Source organism: Leopardus geoffroyi, chromosome C2 (assembly GCF_018350155.1).
Source record: "Leopardus geoffroyi isolate Oge1 chromosome C2, O.geoffroyi_Oge1_pat1.0, whole genome shotgun sequence".
In the NCBI taxonomy this organism is placed as follows: Eukaryota; Metazoa; Chordata; class Mammalia; order Carnivora; family Felidae; genus Leopardus; species Leopardus geoffroyi.
In genome coordinates, this window is record NC_059333.1 from 65553233 (window position 1) to 65572417 (window position 19185).

The following is a 19185-nucleotide window of genomic DNA, read 5'->3' on the forward strand; positions in this document are numbered from 1 at the left end:
GTAGTCAGATCAGCAGTTTAGGGTCTTTTTACCCCTAAGCAGTCAAGCGGCTGCTTACATAGAACACATGTTCCCGAGGTTGTTATGTCTCTGTCTGTGTTGTTTCAGGCAAGAGTTTGGCTCAGATCAATGTCCAGATCTGACAAGGGAAGTGTACCTCCAGGACATCCACTGTGTGGGCTCACTCTGCAAGCTGTACTTTAGGGAGCTGCCCAACCCCCTTCTGACTTATGAGCTCTATGAGAAATTCACGGTAAGTGTTTGGATTTCCATTATGGTTACTGAGTGGGACACGTGGATGGGCCAAGGAGAGTTTCAGCACTAAAATAACAATAATAATACTCACCAGATGGCTGGCACTGTCTTAGCCAGGTAATGGAAATAGGATGGTATAGGGAAGAAAGTAAGGTAGTGGATCTATTGGCTAAATTTTTCCTTTCTTAAATTTTCAGAATCGTGGCTATTTGTTTCAAGAGCTGGATTAAAATTACTTCTATGTTTATTTAGCTGAATGTACCTCATAGTATAGGGGGAAAACTAAGAATGAGAGATGTGAAATGACTGGCCCAAGGTGACACAGTAGGACAGGAACCTGAGACTCCAGATGTACACTCACGGCTAGTTCATTTTTATCAGGCGACTTCTTCTGTATTTCTTTTGGGGGTTTGGGAATGAGGTGGGCAGGTAGAGAAGGGAGAGAGAACAAACCCAAGTCAAGAGAGAGATCAGAAAGCTGGAAAAAGAAAATAATCTGGGAAATGCAGCCAAGAGGAAGTGCAGGCCTGTGAGTTGGATTGATGAAAGATAGATGGACAGAACACCTAAACAGCAGCTCTATGGTTACCAGATAGGGGCACCTATAGGAAAAGTAGAAAGCATAAATGCTTACAGGATGTCTGTAGAGACAGCATTAAAAATTGGGCTTGAGCATTTGGCTGCAGGGATGGAGGTACAGAGTAGGTACAGTTGGATTTAACCAAGATTGAGGGTGTATTCAGCTAATAAAGGGGATGAGGAAGATGAGGGTATATACAAGAGAGTGATTGAAATAGTTGACCATGGAATTTTGTCTGGATGAGAAGGGAAGTGAGGCCTTAAGGCAGTGTGTGTAACAGTGAAAAAAATAGTATTGATGGATTATTGAGGTCAACAGACTGTTAGTATGAGGTGGTCAGAGGTGATGCTTGAAAGTAAGATTTGTAGGAGTTGCGATTATGGGTAAGGACCAGATCTAGGCTCTAACATGGGCAGCAATCTTTCTCATGGCTCCTGTAATAAACTTCCTTTGAGCATATAAAATGTTCTTCAGTTCAAAATGATATAGGACTAAATGGATGCATTTTAAATGTTGAACTTGGACCATTAAAATGTATTTAAGAGTTTTCAATGATACAGAGAAACACTCATAATGATACCTGGAAAAGAACAGATACATAATTGTATATTAAAATCTGATTAAAGAAAAAGATGTTCAAAGGATTAACAGCCATTTATTTCAATAATGAGGTTATAGTTTTCCCTGCCTCTTTAGACTTTAACTTTCAAAATCTCATCTACTAAAAGGACATTAACTTTTTAATGAAAAAAAAAATGAGGCCAAAACACAAAAAACTTGGGTTTAGTCGTTGACTACTGGGGAAGCCAACATATACCAGCTGATGTGAAGTGTCAGTGGTTTGTGGACCCTAAGAGAGCTAAGTGGACCTTGAGAACTAAGGCCAAAGCCACTCTGAGTGGCTAAGTCAAAAACAATGGCAGTCTCTGACCATCAAAATTACAGAGGAGTCTTTCCCAGGAACCAGGAAGAAAAGTTGTGGGTCTCATGTGAGTCTGCCAGATTATAATACCATTACCATATGTAATTATTTCCTCATTTTAAAAGTAATCATATTCAGGGGGCACTTGGGTAGCCCAGTTGGTTAAGCATCTGACTCTTGATTTTGGCTCAGGTCACAATCTCATGATGAGTGAGTTCAAGCCCTGCATCGGGCTCTGTGCTGATAGTGCAGAGCCTGCTGGGTATTCTCTCTCTCTTCCTCTCTCTCTCTGTTTCTCCCCAGCTTGTGTTCTCTAGCTTTAAAAAAATTTAACAAAAATAAAAATAAAAGTAGTCATATTTGCTAAAAGACAGTTTGAAAAATGGAGGAAAGTGGAAAGGAACCCTTCGTCTCTTCTTGTAAAGACCAAAAACAACTACGGTTAACATGTGGGGTTTTTTTTTCACTCTTACTCCTTGCACAGTGTTTTTGTTTTCCCAGATGAAAATAGAATTTTATTGCAAAAATGAAAGTAACGTAGAAACGTATAAAGGAGAAAGTAGAAATCCCTGGAAATCTCACACCCCAGGCATATCTGCAGCTAACATTTTAGGAGACATCATTACAGATTGCTCCCTCTCCCTCCCCTCTGACTCTTTCTCAAGCTCTCTCAATCTGTCTCTCTCTTTCACTCTCCCCACTTTCCCTTCTCAATACTATATATCACTGCTTTGCAGTGTTAACTCAACAGTGTGTCCATCTTTCCGTGCTGACAAATAGACACTTTTTACAGAGTATTCTCTCATATGCGCAGTGAATTTCTAAAGCCAGTTTCCTACTATGGACATTTAGACTTTTTGTTTCTCAACACTTTGCTTTTACAAAACAACATATAATAAACATTTTTGTACATATATCTTTATCCTTTTGCCTGCTTATATCTTCAGGGAAAAAAATCATAGAATTAGATTTACTGAGTAAAAAGCTTTTATTTAAAATTTTGTTGGGGGGTGCCTGCGTGGCTCAGTCGGTTGAGCGTCCGACTTTGGCTCAGGTCATGATCTCGGGGTCTGTGAGATCGAGCCCCGCGTCAGGCTCTGTGCTGATAGCTCAGAGCCTGGAGCCTGCTTTGGATTCTGTGTCTCCCTCTCTCTCTCTGCCCCTCTCCAACTCATGCTCTGTCTCTAATAAATAAACAATAAAATAAAATAAAATAAAATAAAATAAAATAAAATAAAATAAAATTTTCTTGGGGCGCCTGGGTGGCTCAGTCGATAAAGCCTCCGACTTCAGTTCAGGTCATGATCTCAATCTCATGGTCCGTGAGTTTAAGCCCTGCATTGGGCTCTGTGCTGACAGCTCAGAGCCTGGAGCCTGCTTTGGATTCTGTGTCTCCCTTTCTCTCTGCCTCTCCTCCACTTACGCTCTGTTTTTCTCTCTCTCTCAAAACTAAATAAACATTAAAAAAAAAAGTTTATTACTGCAACACAGACTTTGGAGAAAGACTTTTATTTTATTAACAGGAAAACATATTTTTCTCAATTGTGATAATTCCTGTTAGTGTTATCTGGTAGGTCTCAAGGTATTTACGTGCTATTTGCCAATACCTAAACTATAAAAGTTACATTATTTATTTCATATAGTAATTCATAATCTTTTTTGAATCACAGATCCTTTGAGGGAAATGATGAAAGTTCTGGATCCAATTCTCAGAAAAATGCATATTCACACAAAATTGTGCCCAAAACTGCAAGTGATTCAGGCTTCAGATTAACAATTCTATGAGTGTCTAGGAGCTACTCGTATCTTTAAATATATGTATATTTCTTAAACATATATCATATAATATTATATTATATATATAATATATATTATTATATTATATTATATATATTATATTATATTATATATTATGTAATATTATATATATTATATATATATCTCTCTCCTCAGCAACAACTTGAGTTTGAGACTAGTTTATAGAAGAAATCACACTTTAATGTTACCATTTATTATAAATTGAGATTACAGTAAATAGAAGCTATTTAAACTTTATGATCTAACTAGTAGGGTTTCACTGATCTCTGGTGGATAATGTAGTAACATAACAGAAAACACTAAACAAAGAGAGTAACATTTTAGTAATGAGCAAATTTAGAATATATTAGGATTTGAGGAAACTTACTTTCATTTAGCATAATACACCAAATATCTATGAAGCAAGAGAATATATAAACAAAAGAAAAATCCAATTTGCTTATTTTAGCAAACAATTATTTTAGGATGCTAACTAGTCTTTGACCCTTTGCTTAACTGTGACATTTGAACCTGTTTCATCACAGGGGCAAGGAAACATTTTTTCATTCTATCCTTTCATTCTGTCAAAAACATCCCCTAGGGGTACCTGGGTGGCTCAGTTGGTTAAGCATCCTGCTTCAGCTCAGGTCATGATCTTGTGGTTTCTGAGTTCGAGCCCCACACTGGGCTCTCTGCTATTAGTGTGGAGCCCGCTCCAGATCCTCTCCCTCTCTCTCTGCCACTGCCCCCCCTCAAAAATAAACATTAACGATTTTTTAAAATCCCCTTATCTTCCATGGAAACATGGATTGTCTCAGCTCAGAAGCTGTCCTCAGAACTCTGCCTTGACCATTGTGCCATGTGCTGCTGGTGTGAAAAAAAAAAAAAAAAGTTTAAAATTTTGTGATGTATTGCCAAATTGTTCTCCAGAGAGATAAGAATGGTCTTTTCCCTGCAGCCTCACCAACCAACACTGGATATTTTTAATTTGTTAAATTATTTGCAATCTGAATCAACCAAAAATATATTTAATTTTTGTTTTTAACTTGTGCATAAGACTTTATTGTTTGTTTTCTACATGGTTTTAATCCTCTTTTCAGTATAATAGTGCATCTTAGAATATGATAGAATAGAATATCATCATGTTAAAGAACAGAATGAGTCTAATTTATTTTAACTAAGTTTAATTTTATGATAGTTGAGGGATAGATAAGAATTCTTTTTTTTTAAATTTATTTTAATGTTTACTTATTTTTGAGAGAGAGAGAGAGAGAGAGAGAGAGAGAGAGAGAGAGAGAGAATGAGTGGGGGAGGGGCAGAGAGCAAGGGAGACACAGAATCTAAAGCAGGCTCCAGGCTCTAAGCTGTCAGCACAGAGCCCAACGTGGGGCTCAAACCCACAGACCATGATATGACCTGAGATGAAGTCAGACACTTAACCAACTAAGCCGCACAGGTGCCCCAAATTCTTATCTGGAAACTTTAGATATACGGTTTCTTCATAAATCTTGCTTTTAGGCTCAGAACAAAATCTATATTTATCTCTTCTCACTTTCTTTTTTTTTTTTTAATTTTTTTTTCAACGTTTATTTATTTTTGGGACAGAGAGAGACAGAGCATGAACGGGGGAGAGGCAGAGAGAGAGGGAGACACAGAATCGGAAACAGGCTCCAGGCTCTGAGCCATCAGCCCAGAGCCCGACGCGGGGCTCGAACTCACGGACCGCGAGATCGTGACCTGGCTGAAGTCAGACGCTTAACCGACTGCGCCACCCAGGCGCCCCTCTTCTCACTTTCGTTCCCTAACATTGCTAGTCATTTTGTTCTCCCACAGTAACACAGTAATACCAAAGCAACATTATTGTCAACTTGTCATCATCATATTTCCAGGATATCTAACATGGTATTGACACTGAAAAATGAAATAAAAGTATTTTGCTGTGCAACTGACTTTGACATAGGTAGGACCTTAGTGAAGTTGACTATTGTTGAAAAATTTATCACTTAACTACTTTCTTTGATCACAATAACAAATTATGATGATATAAACAAACTTTCTTCAGGAATATAGAAATAGCTCTGTTAAAAGTGTCACAAATTCTTACAATGATTTATTTAAACCCACTTGCACAGCTAAAGTAGAATACTATGTCAATGGAATAATAGGACTAGAAAAATATTAATGAAATTATACTAATGGGCTTATTTATTGAGTGCTTACTACATGATAAACTTGATAAACTTATTAAAATGTTATACTTAATCTTCATAATAACTGTATGAAGTAGGTTTTATAGTCTCTTACAGATGAGAGAATTACAGATGAGCCTCAGAGACTCTCTTGTCTGGGTTTGTACAGCTAATAAATAGAAGGAAAGGTTTAATATTCTGTCTCAAAAGTACCATACTATTTTAAAATAGAGTTAACAACTCCTATATGGGCCCAAGCATTCAATAACTTAATATGAAGTAAAGAAAGCGTTCCAGAGTAACAAAGGAACAATTCAATCAATGGTAGTAGGAAAATTGACTATTAGGAAAGGAGGAAAGTCCAGTTACACTCTTACCATTTAGCAGATTTTAGGGTAAAGAAAGTCTTTCTAACAACAAAAGCAAAGGGAAAAAGATCAGCAGAGACAAATGTAACAAACTAAACTACATATAAATTATTTTTCCTATGTAAAAAACACCTTAACAAAATTAAAAGGCAAATGGCCAACTATAAAAACCATCTACAGTAAAGATGATGGGAGATTAATATTCTTTAATTATATGGAATCCTACCTATTAATAAAGGGGAAAAAAACCCATAAATAACCACATAACAAAAAAGCCACCCGCTAAACAAATGAGTGAAGAACCTCAACAAACAATGCAGAGAAGAAATACAATTTTTAAAAAATTATAAATGGACCCGAAACTGATGTAACATTGTGTGTAACTGTGCTTCAATTAAAAAAAAAGTCAGATGGGGCACCTGGATGGCTCAGTCGGTTAAGTGTCCCACCTTGGCTCAGGTAATGATCTTTTGGTCCTTGAGTTCAAGCCCCTCAGTGAGCTCTCTGCTGTCAGTGCAGAGCCTGCTTCAGATCCTCTGTCCCCCCCCCCCCGCCCCCGACCCTCTCCTGCTCACACTTTCTCTTTCTCAAAAATAAATAAACAATTTTCAAAAAGTCATATAGGTAGACAGTTTTGAAATGTAAAAAAAATTATTTATTTATTTATTTATTTATTTATTTATTTATTTATTGAAGTTTATTTATTTTTGAGAGGAGAGAGAGAGAGAGAGAGAAAGAAGGAGAAGGCCAGAGGGTGGGTGGGGGACAGAGGATCATAAGCAGGCTCTGTGCTGACAGCACAGAGCCTGATGTGGGGCTTGAACCCACCAACCGTGAGGTCATGACCTGAACCAAAGTCGGATGCTTAACCAACTGAGCCAACCTGATGCCCCTAAGAAATTTTTTTAATTAAAAAAAAAAATTATTAAATGTATTAGAAAAATATATTTGCATATTAAAGAAACAATTTTTTTTTTTTTTTTGAGTATCAGTCATCTTTTATTGGACATTAATTCTGAATTAGGATATGAAAGGATTCAAAGGTCACGGTCAGGAATGCCGAATCTGCCTCCATACTGGGCCCTCTTCAGTGGTACTTGCGTAGCCGCTCATGTTTGAGTTCCTTGTAACACCGACAATAGTTGAAAAGCACATAAGCTGCCAGCACCATAGAAATTCCAGCAACGCTCCCTTTCTTCACATTGACATACTTGTTGTAATACTGATAGTAACCTCTTTGAAATGCGCCAGCAATGCCTCTAGGGGTGAAATCTCGCATCAGTATCCAGCCTGGAAGCTCTCCTAGCTTCACATCCATGAGCTTCTTCTCTTTCACTGGTACGGGCGACGCCATCTTGGAGTCCTGGGTGTCCGCTGTGAGAAACAATTTTTTAACATTAGTATTTCATGCTGGTGATCCTGTGGTGACAGTGGCTCTTGTATGGTTTTCTATTGGAAGTGTGAACTGGCTGGATATCTCAGAAAGTCATTTGAAATTACTGTCAAGAATCCTAAAATGCTCATATTTTTAATACAGTAACTCTATTTCTAGAACTACATTCTAAGATAATAATCAGATGTGTACATAAATGATTGACTTGTAAATATTTCATTGCAATATTATAATACCAAAATTTGGGGAGTATCTGTGTAACAATAAGGGATGAGTTAAAATAAATGATAATAAATCTACTATTTTTAATCCTGGGTAGCCATGAAAAGTCTCATTTCTTTTTTTCTTTTTTTTAAGATTGCATTTCTTTTTTTTTATTTTTTTTTATTTATTTTATTTTTTATTTTTTAACATTTATTTATTTTGGGGACAGAGAGAGACAGAGCATGAACAGGGGAGGGGCAGAGAGAGAGGGAGACACAGAATCGGAAGCAGGCTCCAGGCTCCGAGCCATCAGCCCAGAGCCCGACGCGGGGCTCGAACTCACGGACCGTGAGATCATGACCTGAGCTGAAGTCGGATGCTCAACTGACTGAGCCACCCAGGCGCCCCTAAGATTGCATTTCTTAAGCGTATTTATTGGCCACAATATAAAGTTAAATGGAGAAAAAAAAAATAGTGTATGCAAGTGAATAGGAGATGATGCCAGTATTCATGTTTGGTGCTGGGAAGTCCTGGCAGATTGCTTCTTTTATGTTTCATATGTGAGTAGGTTAACAGCAGTTAACGTCTGTATGGTAGGATAGCAAGTGATGATAATTCCCTCATTGTTCATATTTTAATTTTTAATCATGTATTAGTTTCCTATAGCTGCTGTAACAAATGACCACAAACTTAGTGGCTTAAACAACAGAAATTTGTTCTCTCCCAGTTCTAGAGCCCAGAAGTCTGAAATTAGTTTCACTGAGCTGACATCAAGGTGTGTGCAGGGCTGTGCTCCTTCCAGGGAGCCTAGGGGAAACTGTTCCTCACCTCTCCCATCTTCTGTTTGCTTCTGGCACTCCTTGGCTTGTGGCCACATCACTCCCATCTCTGCCTCTGTGACTGCACTGCCCTCTCCTCTCTCTGGGTCAGATCTCCCTCTGCCTCCCTCTTATAAGAGTAGCTGTGATTGCATTTAGGGCCATTGAGATAATCCAGGATCATCTCATCTCAAAACCTTTAACTTAATCGCATCTGCAAAGATTCCTTTCCCAAATAAAGTAACATTTATGGGTTCCAGAGATTAGGACCTGATATCTTTGGGAGCAATTGCTCAACCTACAACATTACATTTCCTTTGCATCGGAAAAAAAGTTCATTTTAGGAAAAATTCAGTCTTCACCAGATTGATTCAGGTAAAATTATCACGCCCAAAAGAAAAGTTGCTGATTTGGGATTTTTAGAGAAGGCAGTTTGGGGAGGTGTTTAATTTTATACTGAATTTATGTTGAAATAACTCTTTTGTGTATCGGTCTCCCTCATTCAATCCTAAGCTTCCTGAGGACAGAAACAGTGTTTATTTTGTTCATTATTATGTTTCCTTTCCCTGCTCTCCAGCTGCTGGAAAATGTTGTCACTGTTTACTTGGTAAATGTTTGCTGACAGGTTTGCGGATCCACACATATTTGAAATGCCACTTGAGGTGGGGAATGAGTGTGTGGCAAAAGCCGACTGACCGTGAGCTCAAGATAGCTACAAAGGGGGACAGTGGCCAGCTGCCCTTGGTTTGCCTAGAACTCCCCCAGTTTTAACACTGGAAGTCCTGTGTCCCAGGAAACCCCTCAAACCCCGACAAAGCAGGATCATGGAGAAATTGGAGATGGGACAGGTCATGTAATTGTAGCCAGGGCCCAGGGGTACAAGAGCACCTGCCTCTGGAGGTCCCACACAGACCAGGTTCCACCACCACTGCTGACGAAACCCAAAGGCAGAGACAAGTGGTGGTGAAGCAAGAGAGGAATTATTTCAGAGAGGCCGACACTGGGAAGACAGCAGCTCGTGGCTCAAAGACTGTCTCCAAAGTGCTGAGAATACTTTCAAGGTTTATAGAAGGAAAATGTGGGGCAAAGGTGGGTGGGTACAGGCACGTAGGTAGTAAAGGTCAAACCGATCCTTGTCCTGGGGTCAGTCACTCCCATCTTGCTGACTCAGGGCAGTCCTTATTGCTTGAGGGGCAGTTTTGTCCCCATCAGGGGATGCTTTGCCCACAGGGTGTTTTTCCTGAGTTAAAAGATAAGCTGGAAAGAAGAAAATCAATTGAAAGTCGGAGGTCAGACGGAGGTAGCTGAAGTTCTCTTTCATAATCATGCTTGTTCCACATGTGTGACAAAGATGGAAAGGTATAACGAGTGCCTGAAAGGACACACTGGTTGCCTCTGGAGACAACCTCTGAAGGTCTGTGCCTGGGAGGAAGACTTTATTCTGTATATTCGTTTGAATGCTTTCATTTTTAAAATCATGTGCATCCGGGCGTCTGGGTGGCTCAGTCAGGTAAGCATCTGACTTCTGCTCAGGTCATGATCTCGAGGTTCCTTAGCTTGAGCTCGAGTTGGGCTCTGTGCTGACAGCTCAGAGCCTGCAGCCTGCTTAGTATTCTGTGTCTCCCTCTCTTTCTCTCTCTGCCCTTCCCCTGCTCACACACACACACACACACACACACACACACACACACATGCTCTCATTCTCTCAAAAATGAATAAACGTTAAAAATATTTTTAAAAATAAAATCATTGCATGAATTACTTTTGAGTCTAATAGCTTAAAATATTTTAAGATAACAAAAATGGCTTTTTAATGATTTTTAAATAATTGATGGAAAATCAAGGACAATACTGAGTTGCAGTTGGATTACAGTTGGAAAGGATAGGCACGGGTTGTTTGTCCACCATGGTGACAGGGCTGCGAGGTAGCAGGACGTGAGCTGTAAGTAAGAGTGCTGGTGGTGTTCAGGTAAACAGATAAAACAGGAGCAAGGGGCCCACCAGAAGGGAGAGAGTCTAGTCTTGGACGGAGTCCACAAAGGGCAGAGAAGCAGTCTTCTTGATACTGATTGGAAGAGAGCAAATAGTCGCAGATTCATCCTTAAATCTTTTAAGATTTAATTGCTAGCCAGAGTAGCTTGGCAAAAGTTGAGTGAAACTCTCTTTCAGGCAAAAAATTGACATAGGCAGAGTTTTAACTCCCCTTCTCCAATTTCCCAGTGGTAGGTTCTGCCAACCTACTGGGGAAACATAAAGAGTGCTAAAAACAAGTTTTCAAGGACTGGACCCTCCAGGAGAAACTACAGGATCTAGAGGGCTTCTGAATGGGATGGGGAGAGGCTGTGAACAATGAAATAAACAAGAATCCCAAATGGGACCTACAGGCATCAGGGGATGGGCCCGCCCAGCCTCTCAGAACAAAGATGACTAACAGCTTCCTAAAATATCAAAGAAACTTTCCATGAAGGCTGTTAAATTGACCTGCACCTTTATTCCCCAGACACAGGTTTAGGAGGGTGGGGGCACTTTACAAAGTTTGCTGGGGGGAAAAGAGACCTCCCACCCCTCCCTCCCCCTTTGCAGGATAGAATGTGGGAGGACCTGTACTACATTCCACAGTCCCTCCTTCCTCTGGAGCTTCTCTCCCTTGGCTTCCCTTATGAGGTTCTCCCTGCCTTGGGAGTCTGGGTCTTCTCCACAAATCTATTTTCTAAATGACTTCTCAGAAAGAGCAGAGATGTCAAGGTGCTTACTCCAGGCCTCATTCTTGTTCCCACCCTCCACCTCCTCCATATCTCAAAAATTGAGGTTTACGACAGAGATCGTGTTTATGCTGGCTCTCTTCTCAGGCTTGCACACCCACCAGAAGATTGGGACACCTGTGACTGTGACCCTCCCGGACCCTCATTTCTCCCACCAATGCTCAGGAAACAAAATCTCAAGTTTTCCTATGTAGAGAATTTTGATTGCCTTTTAAAACAGTTGGTTTCTGTGTATGTTTTATTTCAATTAAATTAAGAGGGGAGAGCAGAGAAAAGAAGGGGGGGAAGAAACCACTTGGTTGACAAAGCCCTGGCATGATGTTCAACAAATATGGAGGGAGTGCCTCCTGGGTGCCAGGCCCTGCTCCAGGCACACAGACTCATCACATCCCTGCACTTGTAGAGTTTATATCTAGCATGAGAGACTGACAATAAGCAATAAACCTAATAAGTAAGTACATTATATTGTATAAGTAATGGTGGTGAATTCTGTGGGAAAAAAATGGAGACAAGTAAAGGAGTTGGGAGGTCCAGGCTGGCCCCAGTTAGGACTTCTCTAATTTAGAACAGAACAGACCCAGCAAGTGTGACCTCACATAGGGCGTGGCATAACAGAAAGTGCCCAGTAAAGTTAATTTCCTTCTACTTTTCTGTGCTTAAAACTTCTCACTACTGAGCATTTGAACTTCAGCCTTTATTCACAAGCACAAAATAACACCTAAAATCTGAATCGAGGTGAGGGATATAAGAAAACCACACCACACTTAGGAACTTATTTTTGGTTGTATTACAGGGGGCAATATTTATCAAATTAAAGAATGCATTTCCTGATTTTACTTTTTATTATATACAAATGTAAAGCAAGTTTCTAGCACTGGGAGGAAACACAAGACTATGTAAGTTACATATGCCTGTGAATTCAGGGTCATAAGATTGACATGAGCTCAGGAGCCCCCTTTAAGGTGTATCTTGATCTAGGTGGGGGTACATGGGTATGTGCATATGAATGAATTCATGGAGCTCTAGCTTAAGATTTGTACATTATTAATGTATGTAAAGTGTACCTCAGTAAAAAAAGAAAGATGTGATTACCATTGACCTTGCACTTAGCTACTGCTCCCATGCTTGAGCACTCAGCCACCACACTGGAAGGGGCTGGGCACAGGCAGAACAGTTTCTCAGGACAAGGCACAGGGGCATCTGCTCAGGGATGCCTACATCGTGCAGGAGTTCTGAACAAGCCTGTGATCACACTGCCTTAACTGATACCCTTGCCTCTCCTTGAGGGCCCTGGGCCGAGAGGAATGATGCAGGATGGCTGGGTCCAAGGACCCAGAGGGGGTCTCACGGGACCAGCCAAGAGGGTCCTCGGCTTCTCACAGGGTGGAAATCAAACTCACAACGAAAGGAAGTGAGAGTAGAGTTTATCGAAGACATAGAGAGTGTAGATATGGAGAGAGTATCACAGAGACTCAGAAAGGAAAGAAGAGTGAATGTCATCTTTGCTTGGGGCCTGGGTTTTTGTTGAGGATGGTTGTCTAGTGCATGTGTCTTCTCAGTAATCCAGGAACAAAGATAGGTGTTTAGGTGTTCTCCGTAAGTCACTTATGCCCTAGAGCCAGGGGCCTTGATGAGTCAGTGGTCTTGGAAAATGGTCGTGATGACCTCACCTGGTCACTCTTTAGATGTCATCTCTTAGGCTGGAAGACTCCAAAGAGATCATTAACTCCTTGACCTTTGCAAGGAGAACATACATTACCTGTTCTATAAGGTATGTGTAAGGCGGGGGTGTAGGTCCTAGCAAGAACAGAAGCAGGAATAGGAACAAAGAAAAAAAAAACTCAGCTTTTTTCATGAGGTCCCTTCAGTTTCCCTGTCTCAGGAGAACAAAATACCCACACAGGAAACAACCAGAGAGTAAGTCCAGGCAAGACCATCAAGTCGCACCTGTCATCTCCACGTCTCTCTTTCCCTCTCCCAGTGTGAATCTCTGTCACTCTCTCTGCCACACCACACACCCAGCATTCTGCATCTTTACCAGATAGCCAACAACATTCTGAGGACACACAGAGACCTAAACAATCCACATGTCCCCACTCGCACTCACTGTTAGATACTTCGCATCACAAACTGTCAGATTTTAGTTGTTTGTTTTTACTAGGAAAGCATGCTTCTTGGAAAGACGATCTCTAGGCCTAGTTGGGAGGCTGGAGTGCCAGAAACCTAAAGAAGGCCAGCAGACGCAGGTGGGTGGCCACCCTCTCAAGCACCCACTCGCCTACTTCATGTTCTTCTTCACAGGAGGCCGTGTCTCATTGCCCGGAAGAAGGCCAACTGGCCCGAATCCAAAATGTTATCCAGGAGCTTCCCCCATCCCATTACAGGTAAGAATCCTTGGTGAAAGAAGCCCACAGCCTCTCAAAGTGGTGTAATACCAAAGAAGCAGGCTGGCATCATAAAAGGGAAAAAGTTCAGTGGACAGTGACTTTCCTGCGGCATTTTGAGGTGGATGAGCAGGTCAGCTTTATCAGAGTGAGTTGGTGCCTGACCAGGGACACTGACAGGAAGGGGCAGCCCTCAGAGTCTCACAGGAAGTCGTTCTGGCCATACAAGCCAGCCTCACTGGCAGTGATAGCCTAGGTTCTTACCCAGATTCATAGTATACACAAATCTATGGAAACCAGGATGATTTTTAAATAGGGTTTGGCTGTACCTTTTGAACTTTTGACGGACTGATCTCTCTATTTGCTCATCAGTACCACCCCTCACATCAGCTCACCCTTCCATTTTGTTTTCACCGTTTAACCCCTCATCTAACCACCTTTCCCAATGTTCTCTGAGCCTCTTTTACAAGGGGACAGATTTTGATGTGGGATAAGAAAGAACTTCCTATAATAACAGATGTTATTCACCCACGAGGTCAGCTCTCTAACAAGAACCAAGTTACCTGTAGCTGGAGTAATTACAGAAGGGGCAGAGATAAGAGCCGGTTTCAAGATTGTGTGGTGGCAATGGTGACCTGCGTAAAAGGAAGCCAAGGGAGCCACTGATATCTCTCGGGCTCTGGGTGCTGTGATTCCCGGGTCTGTCTCTGGCTCTCCAAGGGCCTGAGCTGACTTCTGACAAAACCATTTCCCTTCTCCACCCTCGGCCAGCATGCCTAGGACGAAGATTATTTCCATCAATCTTGTTACCTTCCTGATATTCCTCCAAAATTCATGTGATAGAAATATTTAGACTCTCTTAAATCCAAACCCAGTCGTCAGGCTTTGCACAGGCACTGAAGTTTCTTATTTTGTTAAAAAAAATTTTTAAATGACCCATTACAGGACCTTGGAATACCTGATTCGACACCTGGCCCACATTGCCTCCTTCAGCAGCAAGACCAACATGCATGCCAGGAACCTGGCCCTGGTGTGGGCACCAAACCTGCTCAGGTAGCCACCACAACCTCACCTTCTCGTCACCCCAGTGGGCTCAAGGCAGCCCAACAACTGAAATGAAGACCGTATTCTTCAAAACGGAAGCTACTGGAAGACAAACCTGTAGCTAAGTGGTCATGTGTAACACATGTAAATTAAAGATGTTTTTAGGGGTGCGTGGGTGGCTCAGTCAGTTAAGCATTCAACTCTTGGTTTTCGGCTCAGGCCATGATCTCCCAGTTTGTGGGCTCGAGCCCCTCCTCGGGCTCCGCACTGACAGTGCAGGGCCTGCTTGGGATTCTCTCTCTCTCCCTCTCTCTCTGCCCCTCCCCTGCTCTCACTGTCTCTCTCAAAATAAATAAATACACTTTAAAAAAAAAAAAAAAAAGGTGATTTTCACAGCCTGAGCTCTTTGCTTGCTAACCTGGAAACTCTGGGTTCCAAAGGCGTTTTCTGGCTATAATCAGGATGTGGCTAAAGTTAAGGGTCTGTATATTATAATTTCTTGAAAAGGCCTTTCTTGTCTTTGGGGCTTAGTGGCTTTTGTTGGTTTTGGTGGGGTCACAGCTTCATGTGGCTTCATAAATGATGACCTGCCCCATAGCACAATTGGATGGGGGTGGAAGGAGATCCTGTGAAGAAAAAAATATATTCCTGCATATTCAGTAATACAGTGTTTATAGTCTAGCAATGTATGATACATGGTATACATGGTAACTGTTTTTAAATTTGTTCATGGAGTGCCTGGGTGGCTCAGTCAGTAAAGCATCCCAACTTCGGCTCACGTCATGATCTCATGGTTCATGGGTTGGAGCCCTGTGTCAGGCTCTGTGTTGACAGCTCAGAGCCCGGAGCCTGCTTGAGATTCTGTGACTCCCTCTCTCTCTCTACCCCTCCCCTGCTCTCTCTTTCTCTCTCTCTCTCTCTTTCAAAAATAAATAAACATTAAAAAAATTTTTTTTAAATAAGTTTGTTCATTGTGTTAGGCCTTACAGACTTTGTAGAGTCCTTTTATTTTTTTTTAATTTTTTTTTTCAACGTTTATTTATTTTTGGGACAGAGAGAGACAGAGCATGAACGGGGGAGGGGCAGAGAGAGAGGGAGACACAGAATCGGAAACAGGCTCCAGGCTCCGAGCCATCAGCCCAGAGCCTGACGCGGGGCTCGAACTCACGGACCGCGAGATCGTGACCTGGCTGAAGTCGGAGTAGAGTCCTTTTAATAGGTCTTACGTAGTTAAAATAATCTAGAGATGAACAAAGCGTATACATTTAGGAGATGGGGCTTGTACAAAAGACCCACTGACTCCCCTTACTTGCTTTCAGTTATGGGGCAGACTCACTCACTGAGTGTCTTTCGTCCATTATTTAGGTCCAAAGAGATCGAAGCCACTGGTTGCAATGGAGATGCTGCTTTCCTTGCAGTTCGGGTCCAGCAGGTGGTGATTGAGTTCATACTGAATCATGTGGATCAAATCTTTAACAACGGCACACCTGGGTCTTTGGAGAACAATGGTAACGGCTCCGTCTGGCAGACTCGCCACCAGGCCATCCTTCTTCCTTGCCTTAGTCATGGGACCCAATAATAAGTTAGGCTTCTAGCTCCGAGTGTTGGCTGCGTACGTGTGCTGACTGCTCTGTGTGTCAGTGTCTGGGGTTCGTGCATACATGTACATTTGTCTGCGTGCAGCAAGATGTGTCTGTGGGTGGCTGTAGCGTGTTTCTGGTCAGCTGCATACCTGGCCTATCCCATGAATGCATATGCAGCACTGGATCTCCCATTGGTTTTAGTTAGTTATTAAACCCTTTGGGCTATTATCTACAGGCAACATTCCTCCCTTTTAACTATTCTATTTCAAATTTAATTTCAATGTGGTATTTTGGAAGATACTTCTGCCTTCATCTTGGAGTTTTTGAGTTAAGAGGCAGCATATTCATACTCGTGTGTATATTCAGAATGTGTTCCCTTCATAAGCATTTATTGAGTGCTTACTTTATTCTTCCCTGCACCAGGCACTAGGCTTACAAAACTGAGTGTGTACTTGTGGGCATGCGTAGGCAGAGTAGTTAGCATCGATCTCTGTAGCTATGTTGGTGAAAAAGACAGCTATTTTAGGCTGGGTGTGATAAGATGCAAGAATATGATTTCCTATAGCTCTCATAATGACATAATGAACCCTAGGGATGAATTGGTTTATGTTGCTTGAACTCCTGTGAGCCAAATTTGTAAAACTAAAAAATCTAGATCAAGAAGGCTGTGACCACCACTTGTGTGAGTTTTCCAACATTAGCATACATCACAATCACCTGGAGGGAGGGCTGTTAAAGCACAGTTTACTGGACCTCATCCCCAGCATTTCTGATTCGGTATGTCTGGAATGCTGCTGAGAATTTGTACTTCTAGTGAGTTTTCAGGTGATGGTGCTGCTGCTGGTCAGGGCCACACTTGGAGAATCCGTGGTATATGAGAACCCTATCTGCAAAATATTTGTGTTAGCTGATTAAAGCATTCTTTTCTAGTTCAGCTAATGTATTTGGAGAAAACAAGTATAACCATCAGAATAATCAATGGCAGTTAACATCAAATTTTAATTCCTGGTATAATTGTTCCCATCCCCACCCTGTCCTCTATGTGGTTTATAACCTTTCTTAAAAAAATTTTTTTTATTGAGATAAAATTCACATAGCATAAAATTCACAATTTTAATCATTTTAAAGTATACAATTCAGTGGTTTTTAGTGTATTCACAGAATTGTGCAACTGTCACCACCATCTAATTTCAGAACATTGCATCACTCCAAAAAGAAACCCCATACACATTAAGCAGTTTCTGCACATTTTGCTCTCCCCCGAGACCCTGGCGACCATGAATCTACTTTCTATTTCTAGGGATTTGCCTCTTCTGGACATTTTATATAAATGGAGTCATACAACATGTGGTCTTTTGTAACTGACTTCTTTCACTTAGCATATGTTCTCTAAGGTTCTTCCATATTTTTGCATGTATCAGTATTTCATCCCTTTTTAAGGATGAATAATATATATCCCACTGTATGCATATACATTTTGTTTATCCATTCATCAGTTGAGGCCATTTGGGTTGTTTCCACTTTTTGGTTATTATGAATAATGCTGCTGTGAACATTTATGTACAAGTTTTTGTGCGAACACATGTTTCCAATTCTCTTGGTTATATTCTTAGGAGTGGCTAATGTTTCCTTCATCTTTACTTTAAATCTCCCATTATTGTAAGCTATATAAATCCTTTTTGAAGGTAGGTGAGAATATGCATTCATCCATTCATTCATTCATCCATCCTTTTGAATCAACCAATAAATTATTGGGGACTTATGATCTCTGAGGAGGTGATCTTTGAACTGAGACCTTATGACAAAAGGAACCAGTCATGTGAGGATCTGTGGGATGAATGTTCCAAACACAAAGGACAGAGAGTCTAAAAGCTCTGAAGTGGAAAGGGGCTCATAGTAGTACAGAAAAGTAGGTCAGTGTGACTAGAGCCAATGTGGTCTCCAAAGTGGGGTGCCCCACCCGAGGGGACACCAAAGACCAAGATACTGAACTACAGGTGTTGGAAGAAACCATTAGAATTTCTTTCTCATTTCTTTATATTGTATACTTTGTAATTTCTATGATTTTGTATACTTTCTGTTATATATAACACTAATACAGTAGTATAAATGTATAGTTTATAATGGGAGTATACAGTTAAAAATTTTTACTGCATATTTTTGTAGCCCACTGGGTCAGTGGGCAAAGAGGACAGGGAAAGCAGATGGAAGGTCCTTGTAGGTCAAGCTAGGAGTTTCGTTTGTTCTCGGTGCCATGGGAAAGCATTTGAGGATTTTGAGCAGGGAGTGCAGGGTCTGAGCATTCCGATTGCTGAGTGAAGGAGAAACTGAAAAGCAGCAAGTCTGGAAGCAGAGAGACCAGTTAAAGAGCAATGGCAGAAATCAGATGGGCAATCATGGTGGCCTGGACTAGCACGTTAGCAGTGGAAAGAAGGAAGGTGGCTGGATTCCAAGTACATTTTGAAGGTAGAGTTTTCAGACTTGCTTATTGACTCGATGTAGGAGGAGGTGGTGCATCAAAGAAAGGAATGAATGAAAAATAACTACTCCAGGTTTCAGCTTACACAGCTGGATGGTCCATGGTGCCACTTACTGACTTGGCAATGATAGTAGGGGTACCAGTTTAGAGGTGAAGAGCAGAAATCACAAGCTTTGTTATGAAATGTGAGGTTAGAGATGCCTGTTAAACATCTAAGCAGAGACAATGAGTAGGCCTTAGGACACTGCAGCCTGAAACTAGGGAGAGAGTGGTTACTAAACCAACTGAGGTCTCCTGGCCCTGCAGTGTGGGTTCTTCCCGTTGATCCAGTTGCTCCTGGAGTGATTTCATTTTTTAAGTAAATAAGTAATTAACAAATCAGAAATAATCTAGAAAGCAAATATTGA

At 41.2% G+C, this 19185-nt stretch overlaps 2 protein-coding genes across 2 annotated transcripts in view; one reads left to right on the forward strand and one right to left on the reverse strand.

The window, feature by feature from the left end:
• Positions 1-19185, forward strand: part of ARHGAP31 (Rho GTPase activating protein 31) — a 117258-nt gene that overhangs the window by 69774 nt on the left and 28299 nt on the right. Inside the window, exons 3-6 of the mRNA XM_045502132.1 lie at positions 109-253; positions 13590-13672; positions 14618-14725; positions 16082-16224. Of these exons, the coding sequence (XP_045358088.1) occupies positions 109-253; positions 13590-13672; positions 14618-14725; positions 16082-16224 (479 nt within the window). The remainder of the gene's footprint in view (positions 1-108; positions 254-13589; positions 13673-14617; positions 14726-16081; positions 16225-19185) is intronic.
• LOC123610914 (ATP synthase subunit f, mitochondrial-like) lies at positions 7079-7485 on the reverse strand. The gene has a single exon (XM_045502133.1). The coding sequence runs from the start codon at positions 7463-7465 to the stop codon at positions 7199-7201; it is 267 nt and encodes an 88-aa protein (XP_045358089.1). The 5' UTR covers positions 7466-7485; the 3' UTR covers positions 7079-7198.

Excerpts from the sequence above, each read along its gene's own strand:
- LOC123610914 (XM_045502133.1), bottom strand. The coding sequence starts at position 7,465 with ATGGCGTCGCCCGTACCAGTGAAAGAGAAGAAGCTCATGGATGTGAAG.